General features: G+C 33.3%; 2 protein-coding genes across 2 annotated transcripts in view; both read right to left on the bottom strand.

The window, feature by feature from the left end:
- The window catches only part of LOC107482765 (uncharacterized), a gene marked incomplete in the record, with an annotated part of 6,789 nt that extends 5,996 nt beyond the window's left edge, over window positions 1-793 (bottom strand). The window contains 1 exon segment of the mRNA XM_052259975.1: window positions 251-793. Within this exon segment, the coding sequence (XP_052115935.1) occupies window positions 251-460 (210 nt within the window).
- An 11,093-nt stretch (window positions 794-11,886) lies between these two features.
- Window positions 11,887-15,131, bottom strand: LOC107482766 (protein transport protein SEC23). The gene is made up of 2 exons (XM_016103335.3): window positions 14,243-15,131; window positions 11,887-13,863 (listed from the first exon to the last, which is right to left on the bottom strand). The coding sequence occupies exons 1-2, from the start codon at window positions 14,969-14,971 to the stop codon at window positions 12,202-12,204; spliced, it is 2,391 nt and encodes a 796-aa protein (XP_015958821.1). The 5' UTR covers window positions 14,972-15,131; the 3' UTR covers window positions 11,887-12,201.
- Between the last annotated feature and the right edge of the window lie 7,010 nt (window positions 15,132-22,141).

Here is a 22,141-nt window from a genome sequence, read left to right as displayed (position 1 = left end):
TTATGTAACGCCAGAAGAAAAACAATTTGCCAATAGAGATTATCAGATAGTAATCTCAGTAAAAGTTCCATGTTTCTTCCAGAAACCGGCTTTAAAAAAGAAAGAGAGAAAAAATTACACGTGGTGATATTTACGGCAAGAAAATAGAAACGCCTAAACAGGGAAAAGAAAAAATCACTTCGATTTTAAGTCCCTAAACTTTCTCACCAACTAACAAAATACTGTTTAAGAAATGGAATCGTAAAGACACCTGTCTACGGAGATCAGCGTCGCGAAGCTTGGCTTCGATTTCCTCCACCGTGCTCGGAGACTTGCACTCCGTGTCTAGGAGCCTTCGTCTCAGCCTCTTCGGCAACCTCGTCGGCGACGAGAAAGAATCTTCATCACCGGTCGGAAATTCCATCGCAATTCCTCCGCCGCCGACGACTCTCCCCTCCGGCAACTCCACTCCGGCAGCCATCTCTGGGAAACACGACGTCGCAGAAACCGATCAAACCCTTAGTACGACGGCGATGAAGGCAAGGCAACGACGTCGTACTGTACGAAACGCACCACAGAGAAGATAGGAACGGTGAATTCAATTAAAGATCACAATGAAGAACCGATTCAATTATATATATCCACGTAAAAATTCAGAGTAAATAACAGTAACAACGGAAAATTCAAAACGATTCAAACGGAAACGTTGCGCCGAGTGGACTCAGCTTCGAGGAGCTTCGTTTTTTTGGTTTGGGAGTTTTTAGAGAGAGAAAGTTGAGAAATAAAGAGAGTTCCTTTTTCATAAATGAAAATGTGATTGCCGTGTTTGGGTTTATAATGCGAATGGGTTTACGTGACGTGTTTTGTATTTAACTCTTAATCAGCAGGATTATAAGGGTATTAGCCACGTCAGCATGGCCCCTCAACGGCACTCTCCCTTGTGCTTTTTTCGGACTTAAATGCCCCTCGTTCCTATCCTTTTTGACTATATTGCCCCTATCTTATCGGCCCCCTTCTCGATTTGACAATTGACATATTTCCTCTTTGTTGCAAAACAGTAACACCATACACCAGACTCCAACACCTGTCCATTTTTTCAACTATTTTTCGCTCTTCTCCAATCGACACCTTCCTTATTATTATGAAAATTACAATTCTATCCTATATATAGATTGGTTATTACAAGTTTTTTTTTCTACTGTTGCAAGTTCTTTTTTTTTTTCGGGCACAAATATAAGAGACAGCAATTCCCAATGTCGACGAAAATTCTTATTTGATGGAAGATTTTTGGAGGAGTCATTTGTCCACTGGATTGTAGGAAGCGAATGATTTTCAAAACCATCATTTAGTGGAAAAAAGTGAAAATATTAGCTTCTGATTAGATGATTAGAGTAAACAATAGATTGAGAAGTCATTATGTCTAATAAAAAACAAAGAGACAGCAATATTTTCCTGAAATTCTAATGTACCTCTTTTTATCTATTGTGTTTAGCGCATGTTAGAATATCAGTAATCTCAAAACGATAGGATTAACCGCTGATAGTTTGCTCTAATTGGTTGATTGGACTACCCAACATGTTTTAGTCGATTGAAAAATTTAGTACGTTAGTTTAAGCGATGATCTAATTTTGGCATACTTTGCAAAATTTAAAACCAATATAACAACTTGTCCTGACATAGTCTTTATATATTGGAAACCAGTATCTCACCATCCATATAGATTAGATTACTTCCTGTCCTCCGTATGGCTCTAACAAATGCTTTTACTCAAAAAGTTGATCGTGTTGCAGACATTAATGCAACAAAACTGGCTTAGAATTTGGTTGTTAGAGTTGTTCGTTTGTACGAAATTTCTAGTTCATGAAATCTCACAGATGTATGCAACTTAGAGTTGGTGCTCCAGGATGAAATGGTGTGTATCCAACTATTCATTTTAAAATTGATCATATTAATTTGTGAAGTTTATGCATGTTAATTGTGTGTGTTTGTATGTGTGCCTGTTTGGGATGATCATATACATTACTCCATTCCAAAGACAAATGTGGTGGTCTTTAAGACAGTTGTTCGTGAGTTTAAAATTTACTCAATGAAAAATTTCATTGTTCGGCCAAATTCAAAAGGTGTAAGGACAATTACACACAAGTTCAAGCTGAGTTTTTACATGAAAACTTCTGTTAGTGCTTTCTCTAGTGAGACCTTTCAACTGAATCCTTTCCGATTCGTCTCTTTACGGAAATTAAAGCATCCTCCTAGGTAATATATTGATCAAATGATTTATAATTTGGCGGTTTATTTGGTTTCATTATTTTGTTTGTAGATAACTGATGCTGTCTTTGTTGGTTTTTATCTCCACTGTGGTATAGATTGCATTGGTCACGTTGTTGGAAAGGAGGATGTTAGACCAATGGTTACAAAATCAAGTCAAGAAAGTAAATGCATGACACTATACTGAGAGGATCTTTAGTAAGTCGTTTGGCTGGTTTCATTGGTGTGTCATTAAGTAGTTGTTTCTGTTGTGGCTATTCTTATTGTTGTATGCTTTACAATATAGTAGGAAAAACAAGATCAAGTCCACTATATTTGGTGAAACGATTGGCAAATTAACTCTATTTGTCAATAAGGATGATGGTGAGCTACTGATTTTGATCGCTCAACTCTTCAAGCCAAATCAGTACTTCAATCAGATTGCTGTTCAGAATAATCTTTATGCCTCAAGAGTATTTCTGAACCTTGATTTCCCTGATATTGTTGCATTCAAGAATCGGTATGTAAACACTGAACGTTAAGTTACTTTTGGGAGAAAAATTGTATATATGTTTAGGCACAACTGTATATTAGTGACATTTTTTTTTATCGGATTACTTCGAGTTAGCCTATTAAAGAAGGTGACGTTGGCTCGCAATGAATTAATCATACGGAGATCCAACCTCAGTATTCATTTAGTGATGAACTTTCGGGAGTTTTCTTTCCAATCAATACAATTGAAGAAGTTTTGAACATGACTTATCTAAGTTCATTTCCCACATTTTTATATTAACACTGATTTCGTTGCATTGCCTTTAAATGTCATTAAGATGAGAGTCCATGTTGTTGCAGGAAGGCTCCACTTGGGTTTTAGCTAGTATAGTGTTTGTTGATGTTGGCACCGCCTAGTGTAAGAGTTGTCCTAAAAAAGTTGTGGAGAATTGTCGAAAAGTGGGATTTAATGCTCCGTTTAGGTAACAGTTCTTTGTTATGAATTTTATTCCACCTCTTAACAGTAAACTTCTTTATATGACCATGTTTTCTACGTTTAATGCTAAAATGTCAAATTTGTCACTGTTGATTTTGGAACACCTTGGTGATTACAAATAACACATCACTTCCTAGAGCAAATGAAGTTTCACTTATTATGGTGATCCCATGCCAAAAAGTTCAGTTGAATTTTACTAAATGTGAAGCAATGTAGTGTAATTAGAAATGGTGTGTAATTTGTTGTCATGTTATTATTTTGTTACGAGTTGTATTCTATTTTTAAGGAAAATACTAAATTGATAAAACTCAGAGTATACGGTATACCATATAAATATAGCCTAAAAGTTGTGGAGAATAAGGGTCGATATTTTTGTGTTCATTGTCAAAAAGTGGGATTTAATGCTCCGTTGAGGTAACAGTTTCTTTGTGATGAATTTTCTATAACTTTTTAACAACAAACTTCTTTATGTGACCATGTTTTCTACGTTCAATGCTAAAATCTCAATTTTCTCAATGTTGATTTGTTACACCTTGCTAATTATAAATAACACATAAGTTCTTAGAGCAGATGAAGTTTCACTCATTAGGGTGATCCTATAGCAAAAAGTTTGGGTTTTATTAAATGTGAAGCAATGAGGTGTAATTAAAAAGGGTGTGTAATTTGTGGTAATGTTATTATTTTGTTACAGAATTCTATTCTATTTTTAAGAAATAATACTAAATGGTCAAAACTCTGGGTATATCATATAAATAAAAGCTGTGTGTTTATAGTTTTATCTAAATTTCACACACAACTATAAACATGAGTCAATCTACTTAACTAATTATATTTTGAGGGAAAAAAAAAACTAAATGGATAAAACTCAGGGTATACTACATGAGTAAGGGTATTTGACTTAGATTACTATTCAGCGCTTTGTATTCTTACTGATAATAGAACTTGAATAAGTTTGCCTCTAATTTAATTATTTTATCTATTTCAAATAAGTCATGTGGCCAACTAAGGTATACACATTTTTTTAAAGTGTGATTTTTGGCTGTTGGAATGGAGTAAATGCTCTAAATGTAACCCTATTAACGCGTTTAATTTCAAGATTTATTTACACTATAAGTTTCGTATCCATACTTATCTCTCCTCTGAACACTTTTAATTCAGTTTGGTTTGTTTTTCCTCAGGTATCGACTTAATGTTATAGTCACAGATGAGACTGGATGTATTAATATAATGCTTTGGAATCAAGAGGCTGACATAAAGGATCTAATGGTAAAATATTATGTATTTTACGGAGCGTATTTGGTTATTTATCAATATTAGGACTATCGATGTGTTAACCAACAAATGAAGCCTTTTTTCATGTGCAGAAAGATGCTAATGAGAATGCCTGCCCAAAAGCTTTTGAACCTATAATTAATAGGAAGTTCCTTTTTAGATTGTCTATTTCACACAAAAATCTAACTTTTGTTGACCAAGCTTATAATGCTATTAAGATTAGTGATGATGAGGTATTCATTGGTCTCTATTCATCCCACAGTTCTTCCATATATATTGGAGTTCGTATTTAAATTATGACTCATTATTAAACTGTTTATTGCAGTTTCCATATTCTTAAAGGTGTATTTGTAACTAAATTTGGAATTCATGTGGTGCAGGGTATTGAATAAGGTCTTTCAAACGTAGTGCCTACAATTGGAAATAATGACCTTGACTCAGATGGGAATGGAGTTGCTATTGCTTTTCTGTCAAAGGTTAGGATTCCATTAGATATTCTTTGTCACTCATGTTGCATTGTAGAACCTAATAATTGATATTGCAAATTCTGTTGCACTCATGCAGGATTCTGGCACTGAAAGCATCTTTGAGAGTGGCTTAGATACTCCTGATAAATGTGTTATAGCAGATTCCGCTCCAAGCATGGGTGTTAGTGGACTTACCAATCCGGAAGACCAGGGGTCCAATAACAAGACTTTCAGACGTGGTTCTACCAAGAGGAAAATTGAGCGATTCACTAAATTTGGGATATATAATGTGATTGTACACATTTGTTGGTTACAGTTTAGTTGCAATGGATACTTACCCTTATCAAACTTGGTGTTATCAACCTATGTATGTTGCTGTAATGATCTTGGGTGTCCATAAACAATGTAATATCAATGTTTTAACGTTTTGTAGTTTATTTTTACTCTAGTTTTTCTTTTTTTAATCGAGTTTCATAAGGCAGTAAACAAAATGTAACTTCATGCTCTAATTAAAATATGCAATTGGACTCATTTGTTTATATAATTTTTTGTGTCTTTTATTCTAAAATATTAACTCTCTGAATATTATTTTGGGTTTAGTGAATGTCTACCTTGCTGATCAGAACTAACACTTTACCTCTTATACTGGATGTCGCTTCACCATTTTTTTTTTGTTATTCCATGTAGAGTTGGCAATCTATACCCTACCCACGGGTACCCAACTCAGACCAACCCATTCGGATAGGGTTGTCTATCCGATCCGATGCGGGTAAGGTAGGATGCGGTGCGAGTTTGCCTATGGATAGGATAGGGTATGGGTTCAGGGTATACTCTACCCTATCCTACCATACCCGCACCCCTAATATATTATATAATATATATGTAGTGAAGAAAATGAGCGTTGAATTTACAATCTTCCTTTTATAAAAATTTGAAATAGCCATTAAACTAGTTGATTATCATATTATTTGTAATTTTATGTTAGATTTCTTTAAGATTTTATTGTTAGTTTTTTATTTTCTATTTTATTAATATGTATGAATTTTGGAATGGTTGAATTTTATATTTGCTTAATTTTTTTATTTTTCGGCAGATAGGGTAGGGTAGGGTAGGGTTTAGAACTTTAGGGTGCGGGTAGGGTTAGGGTTGAGAAATTCTCAACTTGTGGGTAGGATAAGGTAAAATTTTAAAAAAGTTTTCAACTTGAGGGTAGGGTTAGGATAGAATCCAAACCCTACCCTATCCTACCTTACTCTACCCATTACCAGTTTTAATCCCATGCTAATACTATTTTATTTGCTTATGCCTTTTGTAAACTGTTCTGCACATTAAAAAACCTACAATTTGGAGTGAAGTTGAAGTAAAAAGGAAAATTAAAATAGAAATATTATGAATCTTGATGGGATGGTTTTGCGGTTTGATAAGAAAAAAAAATTGAAACTATTTACATAACAAATTAAACATAGATTAAATAAAAAAAAATATTATGTAATTTTTGTTCAATTGGATTAATAAGTGTCCAGTACCATTGTTACGATGCTTTATTTTAAATGTTTAATAATTTTTATCAATTTTTTTAATTAACTTTTGTATACTAAATCTCAAAAATTGAAAAAACAAATCATTTTGTTTGACTTCTAAATTTAATATTTTTTAGTCAAACTTTTTAGAAATATAACAAATAATACATGAAAACAAAAATAACTCTAGTAATTCACTTTTTAAAGTTCAATTTATTTTGTACTCAATTTTTTATGTTTATTATCAACAAAATATACAAAATCAACTTATTTTTTAAAGTACAAACTATTTGAATTACCATTATTATGAAGCTTGATTTTAACTATTTAATATTTTTTGGTAATGTATGGAGTTAAATTCTGTATACCAAATCTCAGAAACATATAAAAAATATAAAAAAATTTACTTTTTAACTTAATATTATTTAGAGTAAAACCCATCTCCGGTCCCTAACCATTTATGAAAAAGATCTGACACCCCTTGACCATTAGAAAATAATAACACAGTCCTTATCCATTCTCTCTGTGGGACCGAAATGCTCTTATAGCGCCCCCTGACCATTAGGCTCTTCCGGTTACTTTTTACCAAAAAATCGTCAAGAGAGTCCTTTCGATCACACGGAGAGAATGGATATCGCATTGTTATTTTCTAATGGTCAGGGGGCATCAAGTCTTTTCCATAAATGGTTAGAGACTGGGGAGATGTTTTACTCTATTATTTAATCAACTTTTTAATAAACATTATCAATAATACATGAAAAGAAAAAAAATTATTTATTCACTTTTGAAAGAAAAAAATATTTTGTGCTCAATTATTTATGGTTGCTAAAAGAAAATATACAAAATAAGCTATTTTTTTAAAATACAAAATATAAAGTGCAACTTTAGATAATAAAATAAGGTGTATAAAAATATTAATGAATCTTGGACTAATTGATCGATTATTTGATAAGAAAAAAGAATTTCGAATACATTTCAACTCAATTTGTATAGACTCTTAAGACATAATACCCAAGACTCTTAAGACATAATATATTATTAAGCTATATAAAAATGTGGTGAATATTCGAGTAATTGCTCTTCTGTTTGGTAAGAAAAAGGGATTTTGAAAACATATACATAAACCCTTATATAAAAGAATAAGGAATTCTAAAAACCTTTATATATACCGTGAATTTTATCCATTTAGTATTTTTTCTTAAAAATAGAATAAAATTCTGTAACAAAATAATATCATCACTACAAATTATATACTTTTTCTAATTACATTATATTGGTAATTAGAAAAAGTAAGATTTGTAGTAAATTTTTTTTGATGGAGTTGATAGCTGCCAACTACCATTATGTCTACTCTTTAGGTTGATATCAGTGCACTATATGAAAATCAGCAGCAAATTTCTGTTTCACAATTTATGCAGTTTTTCAACATAAGCAAACTCCACTCTTCATTTTCTAAAGAGTGTTAAAATTAAAGTAGATAATGCATTATACCACAGTGAATGGAAAATCAATAGATATGCTGAGACATAAAAGGTGGTTTATTAATTATAATAGATACTTTATGTACAATATATTTTTAGGTTGCCATTGTTTATGACATTCAAAATAAAATATATGACATACTTATAGATCACACGTCAAAACATGTAAAATACTATTTCTCATATAGTGCAAAATATATGTTATCACAGAGTAGCAGATAATAATCCAATACAGTTTACAGTTTAAAATCTTTCAATTAACAACTCTATATAGTAGTTCTGCAAGGAATTCAGCTTCAGTATAATGTTGCCTCTTACCTTTAGTTTATACACTTGACAGCACTCTGTCTATTCAATCCCAAACTTTTATTCTGAGCTTTTCCCTTCACTTCTTAGTAGGTGAAAAAAAATACATTCTTGTCTATACGAAAAGGTAATCAATTTGCCAAACTGAACCATGTCCAAATGGTTTAAGGTATGCAGCAAATTAAAATTAACGGGTAGGTACTGCAGCGAATAAATCATAGTTAGTGTTTAAGGAGAATTTATCGATGTTATCAGCGAGAACTACATAACCAATATTTCACAACTTTACTAAAAATGAAATGAATTCTTTAAGATCAACTTGCTAATCTACTTGCACTCAAGTCTGAATGTGTCAGAGCCTTCTTATAGTAAGCATATGGAGTGTATCTGCATTTGGATACTTAAAAATATTAGTCACCATAGTAAAATATGTATATGACCAAATCCTTCAAGCTGTCAATTCAGATTGCGGTAAAGTTTTCTTTTTATATGGGTACGGAGGTACAGGAAAGACTTTCGTTTGGAATACTGTCTCAGCTGCTCCTAGATCAAAGGGTCAAATTGTCTTAATAGTTGCTTCAAGTGGAATAGCTTCACTCTTGCTACTTGGAGGAAGAACAGCTCATTCCAGGTTTACAATCCCCCTAACTTCTGATGAATATTCCACCTGTAATATAAAATAAGGAAGCCCACTAACTGGGTTAATTTTGGGAACCAAAGTTATTATTTGGGATGAAGCATCAATGATGAATAAATTTTTCTTTGAAGCACTAGATCAAACTATGAGAGACTTACTTTAACACGCTAACCATTCAAGTTTACGGTTGCCATTTGGGGGAAAAACAGTCGTCTTTGGTGGTGATTTTAGGCAAATCCTCCCAATGATAACAAGACAAGATATTGTTAATGCATCAAATAATTCCTCTTATCTATGACATGAATGTAAGTTATTAACTTTAACTCAAAATATGAAATTACGGTCTTCAATAGAAGATGAAAGCATCAGAGAACGAAAAGAATTTGCACAATGGATCCTTGATTTAGGAGATAGAAAACTTGCTCATTCAGAAGATGGATACAGTGTGGTCTCTATACCACCTGAACTCTTAATTACAAATTTTGATGATCCAATTCATGCAATCGTTGAAGCTATATATATTGACTACCTAAAGGATCCCACAGAGTTTAGGAATTTGCATGGCCATGCTATTTTGGCTCCAACAATCAACGTTGTTGAACAGGTTAATGATTATATGCTAGCTTTAAATGAAAATGAAAAAAAAATTATCTCAACTCTGATTCACATTCTTTTAAAGAAGGAGCAGCAGACAGTCTGGCATCAATGCACACTCCAGAATTTTTGGCAAACATTAAATCTCTTGGACTTCCAGCTTTAGGCAAGGCAGTCCTATCATATTTATTAGAAATTTTGTCATTCAGCAAGCCTTTGTTATTATACTAGATTAGTTATCACAAGGCTTGACAACAAAGTTATTGAACCAGAAGTCTTATCAGAATCTAACATTGCTGAAAAGACTTTCATACCTAGGATGACATTAACTCCTTCGAATACAAAACTGCCATTAAGTTTTAACGAAGGCAATTCTCTTTGATGCTCTCATATGCCATGACTATAAATAAAAGTCAAGGATAATCATTGGATTATGTTGGGTTACTCCTTAAACAGCCAGTATTCACACATGGCTAACTATATGTTGCGGTCTCAAGAGTTAATAACAAATATGGACTGAAGATTGTTATTTCTCATGACAATTCAAATAATTACACTGAAACCAAGAATGTCGTTTATCATAAAATTTTTAGAAATATTTGATTTTGGCATATTGTGTCACACACAATAAGTAAGAATCATATTCTCAACGGAAATGTTTGGTAACCAAAGAAAATCAGCAAAAAACAACCATAACTTGCCTTATTTGGCATTCATTAATTATTGCGACAATTAATGAATACTAAATAAGGTAAGTTCTGACTGTTTTTTTTTTCTACCTAGCATTACCCTATTCTCAATTCCTTTGAATTCTTTCTTTAACCATTTCTTCCTTATTTATGTCTCAATATTTTCTTTCTAATATTTTACCAAGTTTTACCCTTATCATTGTATGTATATGTTGCACACATTATTAATTTTCAAACTCAATTGGTATTTATGTCGTTTATTACAGCACAGCTATCAAATTTAGAATGGAAAATGTGCACTTTTGCTTCAACAATCAATCCTTCTTTTCTTGCCATGTATTTATATTAATTAACCATGTTTAGTTAATGCATGATCCAGAATTATTATCTACATCACTGTCATCATATTTCTAAGCTCAATAAATATACATGACAAACATATCTTTATCCAATTTATATGTTTCTCTCTCATATATCTTTATTATTAATTGCTCAAACTTAATCACCCACCTGCGTAGGCTTCTTGCTAGTTCTTCTATAAATAGAATGTGCGAAATAATAGAAAAGAGTAGGATCTTTACTCTCAAAAAACACTTACAAATCTAATCCATCTCGTGGAAAAAAAAAACGATTTACAAGTTTACTGGCTGACTGAGTACGTTCCATTGTCGAATTTATTTTTTTGTCATTTATGTTTCCTTCATCCTCTATCCTAAGCCATTTGTACTTTGTTTATCCAATCTTGTACCTTAAATCTTTGAAATTTTGTGAAGATTAAGGCATGACTTGAAATTCTATAAATAGTAGAACATTTTCAGATATCAAAACAACGTTTATGCATTTGTTTGTACATGAAATATGGGATGATTAATCATTTGATATATTTCTTTTCAACATGTTTGTATGGATTAACTTTATGATTGCTATTGTTATTCTTTGTATTTTTTTTTTCTCTTTGATTCACTTCTTTGATCGATAGCCATAAGAGGAGTAATTCTGATCTAAGATATTAGAACCTGAACACAAAATTACACAAAGAATAACCGTCCAAGGAAAACATAAAAATTGGTAAAAACTGTTAACAACTGCATAAGATTTAGTGGAACAATTATAAACATGTATGGAAATAGTAATGATTTAGAATCTTGCCAGAATAGACAGAATGCTGGAGAAAATCAGCATGGAACTAACACACAGAATTCAGGAACTGGTTATCATATCATAGCTGTGAAGTTGGCGAACACTTCTATCTCAGTTTTCTAAGAAAAAATCCATGCCAACTCAAGAAAGATTTTGCATAATTCACCAACCTTCTGTGCAGTAGAAATCGCCCTTCATTCATGCCATATGCTGTATCATGGCACAACAGAGGTTGGAGTTCTTATCCCGAATCAATCTAATCAAGTTTCTGAATCTAGATCTCACCATATTCTTGAAGTATTGAACTTTGAATCCTTATTGGATACCAGACGAAATTTGGCTCTTGAACGTCCAAAATTGTTCTTGTGTTGAAAAACAAACCAGAGAAGATCAAGCCAACCTGTAATAAGTTTGAGACAAAAATTTTCCAATCCTCGAAGAATTACTCAGATTGCTTGCATATGAGATGCTAATGCTGACACTTGCTTATGAGTTATGACTCCTGAGAATCATATTGACCTTTCCAACCAAAAGAAGAGTAAAGATTTATTCGCTACCATCAAGTCAAATCATAAATAAACGAAACGGGGCATTCTTTTAATCATACCAAATGATATTTACAATATAGGCAGAGAAATTTGGGGGGATAACCCAGTTCCTACTTCCTAGACAAAGAAACAATAAACAGAAGCTACATCTTCAAAACTAGTTTACTAAATAAAATTGTAATCGTACAGAAGAAATCAGAGAATTTACAATTCAAAAGTAACCAAGGAAATACTTTCTGCCAAAAACATGGAAACCTCTTCTTTGTAAGCTACTTACAGATATCTTTCTCGTATGACCATGCTGAAGAGCCTAAACCTAATTAATGTCATTTTTTATTACCCTTGCACTGCCAATACCTGCAAGTGATCTAAAAATACTTGCAAGCTCAAGTCATCTGTAAAGACAATGTCCGAACCATCTGTGTATGTTGAATTTTGAGTTACGGATGGATTCAACTTGGCAAGAAGAAACCTTGCCTGACTGCTATGCTGGTCACATCTTATAAACTTTGGCACTGGCACCCGTTCCATCACCAATTGCTGTGCATCCAATTCTGGGGCTTCCAACAGCTTTCTGAAGTTCTCATGATTCGGATCCCTATCATAACCAAGCTTTCTCCACTGAGTAATCTTGGACCCATAATGAATCACCACATGGAAGTAGGAATCAAAGAGCAAGATAACATCTGGATAAATGGAACGAATGTCTAGAAGTACTGGCACAGGGGGCCCATCAAATGAATATTGGAAAAGCGTAGGTTGAATCATTATAAGAGAGCCCACTACTCCTTCGCGATTTAGCATTAGTCGGAAAAAAGCAGTTTCATCAGGTGTAGTGTTACAGACATCAATAAATTGAGATCGCCTTAAGTGGAACATAAACTGGGGATAAAGGGAAAAGTTGGACGAAAGCCGGAATGTAGAAGGATCTTCTGGCACATAATCCCCAAACTTTGAAGCAAAACGGATAAGTGTGTCATCCAGCCATCTAATCACATCACGGGCATAGCATGTCTCTGCCCGGAGAATAGCAAGTCTTGCCATAACCGAAGCTGCGGCTTCTTGATCAAACCCTGCAGCAATATCGGTAGAATAATTCCCAACCCATCGTCTTGCAGCTGTGGTCACCCTCTTCCGGATTCCCAAGTTCCCTTGTCTGTATCGTGTGATAAACTGAATTAAAAATGCAGAACCAGGCTGGATTTTCTGTTCGTTGCTTACTTGGAAGAAAAAAGCAATACAAGTCTTGTCGGTCAGAGTATTTAACTTCCACATACAGGTACCCCCTTCTCCAACCTCACTCTCACTTACTAAACTATTCTTTTTTCGAAGAGATACACAAGGACCAAGTGCTCCACAGATTTTCACATCTTTCGTTGTCACTACTTCAATGGTAGCATCGAAGTTCATCTTCAAATAGCCACCATCATCACGTTCAAATAGATGCCTCAAACATTTCCTGAATTGATCTGATTCGAAAGACTCAGCCAGAATCATAAACCCACCTGAGCGCTCAACAGGTTCTCGAAGCTCAGCCGCTCCAACTTGGTCAAGAGAACAAGCAAACAGATCAAGAACAACAGATGCATCACAGAGCCTCTTGGAAACTCGTTTGTAGAAACTACAAGACTTCTCATGGTGTCTTGCATGCCCATTCATGATGTGCTGGTGGGTTCTCATGGCTTGGGCGAGATCTGAGTCCACAACCACACCTGGTCCTAGAGTAGCAGGTCCAGATGTGAAGACCATGATCCTCGACCCAGTATTTATTAGGCAAGACTCTAAAACTCCAAGTGCAGCTGATATTGCAGCACCCGTGGACCTTAGAGGACGCCTTCCTGAAGTGTACTTCCACATACAATGGATCTCTTCAATTGCCGCGGTGATGCTGAACTCGCATTCTGAAATTGGCAACAAATATCCCTGCTTTGGGACAACAGGTGTTTGTCCATGATGCAGCTGGTGGTGGGCGTGACTAATGTTGAGGAACTGTCTGGTCTGTGAACAAAGAAAATAAAAACCAAATATTTTAGGGACAGTGCAGATTAGATTGTTCTGCAACGAAAAAAGTAGAAACTTAATCTAGCTGATGATTATGACATTTCACAGTAAATGATAATAAAGCAGCATAGCATGTAAGTCCTTGAAAAAGTAGAACTTAAAACAAGATTGAATGAACTCCTACCAACTAAACCTGTGATTCTCTTCTACTTCTTTACAACTGTCAAACCAATCACTAGTCAGCAACTATCTCAATCACTAACTTAAGCTAACCCTCACACTTTAAGCCCCCTCAGAGTGCTAATCGGATTAATTTGAATAACCAGATACAATGCCAAATACTAAAAAATGAATTAGAATTAACTACCTATAGTACCTGATTAGACGAAACTTCACGATCGCCATGGAATAGGATAACCTTTGAGCACTCAGAATAGCCAAGATCATGAACATAAACCATGGAGTCAAAGGTAACTAATCCAACAAGGGTGTTCTCCGGCAACTGTTCCATGACAAGCAGCAGCTCCTTCTTAAGCGCACGCAACTCGTCCTCCGCAGAGGAGAGATCCACAACAAACACCAAAGCAGGCCCAGGCCCAAGCCCAGGCCCACGCGGATCAGCACCAGCAGCGGCGACACTAACCAGCGAAGACGAAGAAGAGAAAGACGAAGACAGCACGCGAGGAGGAAGAGAAGAAGAAGAAGAAGGAGGAGTGATAGGCGCACGTGAGAGGAGGGAGTTAGAACTAGAAGGCACGTGAGCGGGGGCGTATTCGACGGAGCTATAGGTAGGGAAGAGCTTGGCGGGGAGATTGGTATCGGCGATGTCGGAGTAGGAGCGAGGGAAGGGGTTACGTTGGGAGCAGAAAGGGCAGTGCCAGATGCGAGACTGGTAGTCGAGACGAGCGTAGGGATTCAAAACGGCATCGCATTGAGAGCAGTTGAGAGGGTCGCAGGGTACGATGGGAAGCTCGGGGGGTTGCATGAGAGGGGTGCACATGATGGAGAGGGGGATTATGAGAGACGAAGCTTCGGATTTCGAGGTTGGCCATGAGTTCCATGACCACCTCAAGCCTTCCACTGCCTCCAGTTCCAAGAAATCCATTTCGATGGGGATCGCCCGCCGCCCTCGACGACTTTCCTAATTGCTAATTGACCGATCCACCGTAGCCAACGGCAACGCAGTTACTTGTTAGTTGTTACTTCCTTAATACCTTGAAGATTCCTCTTTCCTGATCGATCTCCACACTAAAAATCATTTCCGGCATATAAATAAATTTTTATAATGGTCCCTACCATTCACCCAATTACTTATAACTAGTATTTGTTCTCGAAGTTCTAATTTTTTTTATAATAGTCCTTTATATTTAGTTTTAGACCCTATAGTAGGTTCTCAGTGTATTTTTGGTGCTAAACTGCTAACTGACAAAGTGTTGATGTAACTATTTTTATTTCGCTAAAAGTTTTCAATAGTTAGATGATGTGATAATATTATAATTGGACCCAATTTAATTTTTATTTTATTAGAATAAATAACTAAAATAAATTATTTTATTCTTAAATTTATTTAAATACAACTTTTACAAAATTGTATATGTAAATATAATTTTTTATTATTTTATGTAAATTGCAAGAGAGGTTCTATGTAATCACCCAATTTTCAGTATGTCTAGATTTGAAAACTGAGAGCTATCAACTTGTCTTCTTAATTATTATTTATTATTTATTAATGAGCCTGATTCGTTGTTAAAACGTTGTTAATTTGCGGGGTAATTTCTTTTTGAAAACATTTAGATTAATAAACAAAATCTTTCATAATCAATTCACAAAGAATAGCAGATAAAATAGTTATAAACAACCACACTTATATACACATATACATTTTAAGCAGTTAACAACATTCAGTTATCCAGCCTTTATTAAAGTGAAGAACCTCTATTAGAACACCCCTAAACACATACAGCATCTCAGGCCTGACCTGTTCAAGAAGTCCCTAAACTGGCGTCCAGGCTAGCCTAGACTCTATACTCACCTAATCCCTCTAAACTACTAAAGTGAGGGAAAGTGTTATCTAGATCTTCAAGACTCAAGTCAGGTGAAACGACATCAAAAGGTGGAAGATCATCTACCACTCTTCTGTACGATCATACATTGTCATATGACGTCTCACTGGTACTCCATCAAGTAGTCATATAACAAGAGTTTCGTACACATGATTTAGGTTAAAGTTCACATACAAACAGGGTATAGACGTAAGCTGGTCTCACAGCATATACATATTATCAGAGAACGAGATTCACCCTATATTCAGAAGACTGCCTAGAGCGAAATTCTCTTTGCAGAATGGTCATCAGTGAACTACGGAAAGGTACTCATGCTTCCATCTGAAGGGGGAAGGGAGAGAGAATGGATAAGAATTGGGGAGTTCTTAGTAAGGCTGGGGTTATTAGTTAAGTTCATTAATTCTATGTTATTTAGCAGACAAATAGTAGAAAATAGAAAAGTAGTAAACAGAAGATACATATAATTAGAGAAATTAAGAAATCAGGAAGCAAAGCACAAACAAAAGAATACAAGAAAATAAAACACAGACACAGAGAATAGAGTACAAATAAAGAAAGCATACATTCATACAACAACCATAACAGAGGAAATGCACAACCAAGTATGATGCATGTTTGTCCTATGCAGGCCATGAGCTCACGTGTCGGTTTACACCCTGCAACCCGACATTACCTAGGAACTAGTCCTAAATATGGCTTCATCTCTGTAGGTGAACTTCGGCCTACAGAAATGGCGCCCCTATAAGTGAACTTCGGCTTACAGGAATAGTCTAAACACAACATAACAACTTTCTGTAGGTGAACTTCGGTCTACAGAAATGGCACCGCTGTAAGTGAACTTCGGCTTACAGAAATGGCGCCCCTGTAAGTGAACTTCGGCTTACAGGAATCACAACTCTCTGTAGGTGAACTTCGACCTACAGAAGCAACACCCTAAGATACACAATTGATATTCACTGTAGGTGAACTTCGGCCTACAGGAATAACAACTCTCTGCTTATTCTGTGAGGTCAAACATTCAGCTATATAACTTTTAACTCTTTTCCTTTCTAACATGTTTGCAAGTTTCTAAATCTTTTTTCATTACCTGATATACCTCAATACCTTCTCTTATACTTTTTCTTAGGTATTTAATAAAGATAATTAAAGAATTTTGGACTCAAAACTGCCTTCTTCAGACTTTTAGAAAAAAAAATTGTCTTTTATTAATATTTTATTATTATTAATAAAATAATATTAATAATAAAATAATATTTTAATATTAAAATAATAATATTTTATTCAACTTTCAAAAATTACATTTTGATCCCTGAACTTTTAAGAAATTGCATTTTGACTCCGTAACTTTTAATATTTACACTTTGGTCTCTTAATTTTCCTTAATTAACTTTTCACCCCAAAATCATCAAAACCAATGTTTTTCTTGTCCTTCAAAAACCAAAAATATTTTTTTAAAAATTCATCAGATTTCAGCTTGATTTTCAACCAATTTTTCAATCTTTTCGGTAATCAATTTTTACCTAATTTTGACCAAATCAAAGAGCAACGTTTCAGCCATCAAATACACATCAAAAATACATCAAATATCATGAATTTCATGGCTGAAAAGCCACGTTTTTCAACAGTAACAACAACAATTTCATAACCATCAATAACTTGATTTTCAGGTATTAAACAACAAGATCTCCTGTTCAAACCATCACATAAACACTCAGAATCAAGCCTCAAGCAACAAGATTTGATTTCACACTTCAAGAACACAGCCAATCATTAATTAATTTACCAAACCTTATCTCCTTTGCTGCTGTCAAAAGTTGAACAAAAAAGAAGCTTCTAAAAGTACTTTTACGCTTATTTTAACATCAAAACAACTTTAGAACCATATGAACCATGAAGGCTGAAGGTTCATGATGATGAAAAGAAGGTTTTTCTCACCTCAAGGTATCTAGAAATCACGTTTTCTTAAAGCTTATGGTGAATGAACAAGAGATCCTAGAAGAAAACATGAAGAAAACATCATTAGCTTGATTTCTCCACCATGGCCGAAACTTCAAGGAGGAGGAGCAGCCATCATACCTTGATTTACTCTAAAAAAAGTGACATAGAAATAAAGAGGAGGAAGAGGTGAACACTTTGGTCGGATTAGATTTTTGGTATGGGTTTTGGTTTAAGAAAGAATGGAGTTTGAAACTCAGGTGTTCATGGAAGTTTTCATAGAAGTTCTTCCATTTTTCTCTCTTTAGATTTTCGAATTTTTGGCTTGTTTAGAAAGAAAAGTTGATGTTAATGATGAACCTAGGAATCCGTGAGGTTAGGATAAGCATTATCTTAAAATTTGGTGTAAAAATATCTCAAGAAAGGATAATTACTGAAGCTATATGTGTTAGAACACAAGTATTTCTTACTTTCTCTTAAGGAACCTTTTCTTGGAGAGCAAGAAAGGAAACACGTGGTGGCTAACTCTGGGAGAGCCACGTGTCACAGGGTGCTGACTCATCAGAGTTTAATAATAAAATATCATTCATAAGATAATTACTAAAATTAGATACATCATATCAGATTACACTACTAAAGGATAAGCATAAGTTTTACTAGTATAAATGACACTAATAACAAGATAATCATGAGAATAAAAGATATATGATGAAGCATTAGCATTGCTAAGTTCATCTAAGAATGTCGTTATTATCCATTACCGGTAGATTTCAAGCTCAGTAATTATATTACTAAACATAGATCAATATTAACTACAGTAGAGAAAATAATAATATAATATTCTAAATAAAATAATAATATATGAATATTATATTAATATAATTTTTTCTTGAAATCCGTGACCAACTCGTCACATAGAGACTAGTCACGAAAATTATAATTTTGAAATTCGGACCCGAAGTGGCTCAAAAATGCAACTTTTCACGACGTGCCTAATTAGATCAGGAGAGGTGTCTGGTGCAGTCAAGTTGCTGACTCAGCAGCTTGATGACACAGCACCTGCACAGTGGAGGTGCTTAAATGCACTAAAATTCCTAAAAATTCCATAAAAATTCTGTTTGACCCCGAAATAGCGCTGTTTCTTCGAGGCTAGGCCGTTACATCCCATGGATTTCAAATGAGCGTAAACCACTACACCTGTCTAGCAGTTTACGTTGACAACTGAAATAGCTAAAAACTACGACAGGAGTCTCACAATTTCTATATTAATGTGAAATATACATAAACCGCGACAAGGGTCCAGCGGTTTATGCTTTAGTATAAATACGCGAGAAGGGAGTCGCAGTTTATTCAATTTGAGCCATTTCCGTCTTTTTAGAGAGAGAAAGAGACATTGTAGAGAGAGGGAGAGAGGAAAGTGTGATGAGGATTTGGCCATTTGGATTTTGCTGGGACCGGGACTATAGCAAATGAACGTAGTCTTTATCGGCTCAACAGCGTTGCGCACGTTGTCAGTAGTATAAACAAAGAGGTAAGTTTGTTTTCTTTTAGTTATTAAATTTCATATAACATAAAATGTAGTATTCAGGTGCAATAGTTAGAACATATAATTTTGGGTTGGCTAGTTTAGAATTTCAAAGTTAAGATGTAAAATTTAAAAGTAGGATCAAATATAGGGTTTGTATATAAAAACTAAGATTTAAAATTATAACTTTTAAATATGTAAGTTTAACTTCGAATATTATAGTTTTAGTTGTTTAGTGTTTAGAATTTAAAGATTAAATCTGGTAAAAAGAATCTAATAGTTGCTATTTTACATCCTTAAATTTTAAAATTATAAGTTTTGTAGTTTAGTTTTTTAAATTTAAGATTTAATTTTTAAAATCATAAGTTTAGTAATTGATTATTTTAAATTAAAGATTTGAGTCTTTATATTTAAGTTTTACTATTTTAAATTTATTATCGTAGGACTTATGAATTTGAAAGTTGGATCTTTATTACTTGTTGTGTGATACATTTAGATACGTTTCAAACTGATATGTAGAAGTTGAGTAATTTTGTTTCTCCAATATAGTAAAATTAGTTTGAAAAATATGTAATTCTGAAGTATATCTGAAATGTTAGTTAAGTTTGGATAGAGTATACTTATAATGTTTGTTTCCGTTTATAATCTATGTGTTAAACTTGTTAGTGACGGAATTTCATTTGGTTCGGTTATTTCTCTCACATGCTACAGTCAAGTAGGTGTATTTATAGTGTCTGGAAGTAACAAAACATGCCTCTGCATGACAGAATCATACTTTATTTTAACTGATGCCTGTCAAATAGAGTAACAGTAAAGCACATTGGATCCAACTATATTAGTCTATTTTATGTTTTTGTTAAAAATAATATGTAACTATTCATTCTAATGCTTGTAAATTTATTTAAAATATTTGTAATTTTTTTATTTAACTAATTTCAAATTTGTTAGGCTTATTAAGAGACAATTTTTTCTGAATATTAGTCACGGTTCATTTTGGACCGTGACATAATCGCATATGGACTTAAGTTTGATCACGTTCCCATTTGATGTGATAATATAAGTGTTATTAATTTAACCAAGAATTCAATTTTTTACTCAAGAACTAAGTACATTAAGATTAGATATCATTTTATAAGAGATTGTGTTCAAAAAGGAGATGTAATTGTCAAATTTGTTAAAACTAATAAGTAACTGATTGACATTTTTACAAAATCTTTAAGCAAAGAAAGTTTCTTTTACATTCGTAATGATTTTGGTATTTTAAACAGGATCTGTCTTTAGTAAACTCAAGTGTTTTGAGATTTTGTGATAAGCACGATAAATAATTTATAAATATAACCCAAATAGGATTTAATAATAATTGTTAAATATTTACTTTTACCACAAATATTTTTAAAATTCATTTAGGTAACCCTAAGTTTGCTACTTTCACTTAGTGACTAAACCCACTAACACACTCTCTACTCTCTTTCTCTTTCCTTTTTACAGAATCCACTGTCATCAACAACAATCCCTACTCACTGCCATTTGCCTTTCTTTCTCATCCCTTTTCACATAACCCACGTCTATTGCCAATTTATTTGTCAATTCCCTTTTGAGTTTCAGAGTATCGTCGTTCTTTCTGCCTTTATCGTGCACCGTATTTTTCTGTTGTCTTCAACGCTTTCTCTCCATTCATCGCTACACTTCAAGAATTTGAATGGAGCCTCAACCTCAGGTATGAACTTGTTTTATTTAACTCATTTTTTTTATCCCTTTATGTGTTGTTGCATGAATCTATTTTGTTGAAGTCATTCAATCATTTTTTTTGTTCTTCTTATTTCATTCAATTAGTGATTTTGTTCGATTTACTTAGTTGTTTAAAATTTTTGAATTAGGGTTAAAAAAATTTAATATTTGTTTTTATGATTTTGATTTCAATTTTTGGATTTATGTCTTTTTTCATGATGTTCTATTTTTTATTTGCTATTGCTATTTGATTTTTGATCATGATTTCAATTTATAGGTTTATGGTTTTATTCAAATTTAGTAATTATTTTTATAATTTTAATTTCAATTTCAGGAGTTATGCTTCTCTCCATACTGTTCTATTTTTTATTTATTATTGCTGTTTGATTTCTATTCATGATTTTAATTTATGAGTTTATATTCCTATTCAAATTTGGTATTTGTTTTATATTTTATTTATTAATGTTGTTTGATTTTTTTAGTGTGTTTATAAATTTAGAAATTAGTATTGTGATTCTTTTTTAAAATTCAATGATCATTGGTTAATTTTGTTTATTTAATTATAAATTATATCTAATTTACGTTATTTTTTGGATAATATTAACGTTAGTCACCATAAATTATAGAAAGTTTCAAATAATCAAAAATACACAAATCATAAAAATACTCATAATGTTAGTGAGCATGTAGATAAAGAGTAAAGACATAACTTTTGATGTAATAGATACGGATCAATATGACATAAATTCTTGAGAAAAATTGGTAAGATCGATTTCTGTTTGAGAATGTTAATTTTTTTTCTTGAAAAACCTATAAGTCTGCTATAAAAAGTTTTCAAAAATTTATATATTTTTTCTTTAAACACGTATAATCATATATAAGAATTGTTTAATATATCTTGTCGTTCTATATATATATAACACGAGATAATTTTTGTGACTATTTTAAGCAAGTGCATTTCCCTTCTCCCGAAGTCCAAAGACGACCACTGGATGAAAAAAATATATTATATATTAAAATATAA

The sequence above is a fragment of the Arachis duranensis genome, chromosome 4 (genome assembly GCF_000817695.3).
Source record: "Arachis duranensis cultivar V14167 chromosome 4, aradu.V14167.gnm2.J7QH, whole genome shotgun sequence".
Taxonomy (NCBI): domain Eukaryota; kingdom Viridiplantae; phylum Streptophyta; class Magnoliopsida; order Fabales; family Fabaceae; genus Arachis; species Arachis duranensis.
This window is presented reverse-complemented; position numbering and strand designations above follow the sequence as displayed.

Excerpts from the sequence above, each read along its gene's own strand:
- LOC107482766 (XM_016103335.3), bottom strand. The coding sequence starts at position 14,971 with ATGGATTTCTTGGAACTGGAGGCAGTGGAAGGCTTGAGGTGGTCATGG. Across the intron at positions 13,864-14,242 it reads GTGAAGTTTCGTCTAATCAG|ACCAGACAGTTCCTCAACAT; the intron begins GTACTATAGGTA and ends CTTTGTTCACAG.